Source organism: Pundamilia nyererei, unplaced genomic scaffold (assembly GCF_000239375.1).
Source record: "Pundamilia nyererei isolate P.nyererei 1_Seehausen unplaced genomic scaffold, PunNye1.0 scaffold00089, whole genome shotgun sequence".
NCBI classification, from domain to species: Eukaryota; Metazoa; Chordata; class Actinopteri; order Cichliformes; family Cichlidae; genus Pundamilia; species Pundamilia nyererei.
This window is the reverse complement of record NW_005187490.1, coordinates 1,913,616-1,916,052: the sequence shown is the minus strand read 5'-3', so window position 1 is coordinate 1,916,052 and position 2,437 is coordinate 1,913,616. Positions and strand designations below refer to the sequence as shown.

At 44.6% G+C, this 2,437-nt stretch overlaps 1 protein-coding gene across 4 annotated transcripts in view; it reads left to right on the top strand.

Moving 5' to 3' along the window:
* The first annotated feature begins 1,698 nt into the window (after positions 1–1,698).
* Positions 1,699–2,437, top strand: part of sez6l (seizure related 6 homolog (mouse)-like) — a 104,365-nt gene continuing 103,626 nt past the window's right edge. For all 4 annotated transcript variants that reach the window (XM_005739126.2, XM_005739124.2, XM_005739125.1 and 1 more), the window contains exon 1: positions 1,699–2,113. In XM_005739126.2, the coding sequence (XP_005739183.1) occupies positions 2,017–2,113 (97 nt within the window). In that variant the 5' untranslated portion in view covers positions 1,699–2,016. The remainder of the gene's footprint in view (positions 2,114–2,437) is intronic.

Sequence of the window (2,437 nt, the reverse complement as noted above, 5' to 3'; positions counted from 1 at the left end):
TGCAGGTGGATTCACAATTAACCTAGTTGCGTAGCCCAGAGCGAGCGCAGGAGAGAGGGAGGGCGGTAGAGCGAGCGAGGGAGAGAGAAAAGGAGAAAGGCGAGTAGCCCATCCGGCTACATAAGGTTTAGAAACAGTGGCACTGATGAAAAGACAGGAGGCTGAGCTGGAGTGAAAGAGGCAGATGATTGGCTTGGAAAACATTGAGCGGTCTCCATAGCCAACATATGGAAAAATGAAGCTAAAAGGAGAAGTTTCCATGTATTTTCCATATTTTCCTCCTGTGTTTTCTCTGACTGCGTCTTACTATCTGTGCGAATCTGTTCAGTTCGTTCCTCTGTTAATTTGAAACTTTGGTCCTCATTGGCTGTCTTATTTTTTCTTTACTTTGTTCTTCTTCCTGTTAAGTGTTGATTGTCTTTAGTCTGCCTGTTCTCAGTGTTTTGGGGACTTGTTGTGTAAAGACTCTAAAAAGACTCTTTGAATTTAACCTATTTACTGGGAGCTTTTCTTCAACAAGCTGACTGCTGTCTGTCTGATTATCTGTTTAATTTCCCCATTCATACATTTGATAACAAAACACATACCAGAATGCTGTATACCTTGATATTGTAGAGTTATTATCAGTTTATAACAAAATGTACAGCTGAGCCTTTATAACAGTCCCCCTGTGGAAAGTAAGGGAGCTGCAAATAGTTAACTAGTTCATCTTCACTGAAATATTTATGGTACATTACAGTAGCAAAAACAGTTGAAATTAAATTAATCTGTACGTCACTTTAGACATAAAACACACTTATCAGTAAACAATCATTTATCAGTTGCACAGATCGACAGAAATGTATTTCATGTCGTGTTGAAGATGATCTAAATATCTAAAGGATGATGAGTGTTAAAAGGGAGGCAACATTTTGAAATGTGTAATACATGTTTAAAATGTAAATATTTAACCTTTACATCTTTTTCATTGCAAATCACCAAACTCAGTCTTTCTGGGTCTGACTAATATCACACGTTCCTAATTAAACCCTCTAATCACCATTAGTTTGATCCATATTATTTATCTTCAGCTGTCCGAGTTTCCTGTCTTTCAGGTCACAGCTAATTATCAGATGTTATATCATTCATTTTTTCCATTACCAGGGATTACTCTTATTACTCCAGGTCGATTGAACTAACTTTCCAATCTCAACTCAGAGTTTGTTAAATCTGTTTTCTGTACCAGGTCCACTTTCCTGTTCTAGGTCTCACACGTTACTTTTTTCCTTGGTATTGTGGATTTCTATGCTTTCTTGCTTTTACGACTTGAAACTTTCTGTATTTTATTTCAGAGCCAGTGTGCTCAGAATATATTATAGTATTTGATGCATATAATACCCTGAAGGACCCAACCTGGGAGTATATAAAATCAATATTATTTTCCAGCCTTCCTTCTGTCCTAGAGCTCCCTCTAAAGCGTTGGATTGCAGTGGCTACAACAATAGTGCCAACCTGAGGTGAAATGAATCCTCAGTGGGCCTTCCACCTCCATGACTCCTCCATTCACCCCACCAATTTTCCAATTCATCCAGAAAATTTGCGCTACCTGGAACAACGTTATTTTGCCTCTCTCTCTCTCTCTTTCTCTCTCTCTCTCTCCCTCCGTTATGTAAGTGTGCCCTTATCTTGCTGCAGCCTACTGTCAGCTTGACACAAATACAGACCGTCACTCTCTGAGCAAAAGTTTCATTATCATTAAGGTCGGGCTGTGTGTGTGGAGGAGGTGGGCGGGTGAGAGGGAGAGAGAGAGGACTGAGGAGTCCGTGGAGAAGCGGCCGGGAGGGAGGAGAGGCAGATCTCAGGCAGAAAGCAGGAGGCGCTGCTTGCAGCCAGTCAGAAAGATGCTGCTCTGACATGCGGACCCCCAACGATCTTGACCGCGACACTACGCTTCTACGTGCCCGCCTGACCACAGATAAACCAGCTGACACTCTTTTCTTCTCTTGAGTCTCTCTTCTCTGCACTGGGTTTGTTGCCATGCCGCCGGCCGCCTGCTCGGTCGATTACCGACTCCGCTGCGTGTTGCCCGCGGTGCTGTGGATCGGGCTGCTGTGTAGCAGCGTCTCAACAGCAGGTATGCGTTTGATTTCTCGTGCGAAACCAGAGTGATGTCTGATTCTGCGCGTTTCTGCGCTCTCTGTCCTTCTGCGTCTTGGTTCGCATCCAAGTGGAATGACAGAGGCGCCAGTTGAGTTTTTATGCACCGCAAAAACACCTCGTCTCCGGGCATCCCTCTGCTCCTCTCAGACACCTCCTCTCGCGCGACTCGCAGTAGGGCAGGGAGAGGAGCGAGTCTGAAGCAGCGTCTCGCTGTTTACTGCGCCAGCAGCTCCAACCACTTTGGCACAGCAGTACGGGCTGCACATGCAGCCTCAAATCCTCCGTGTGGACACGAGTC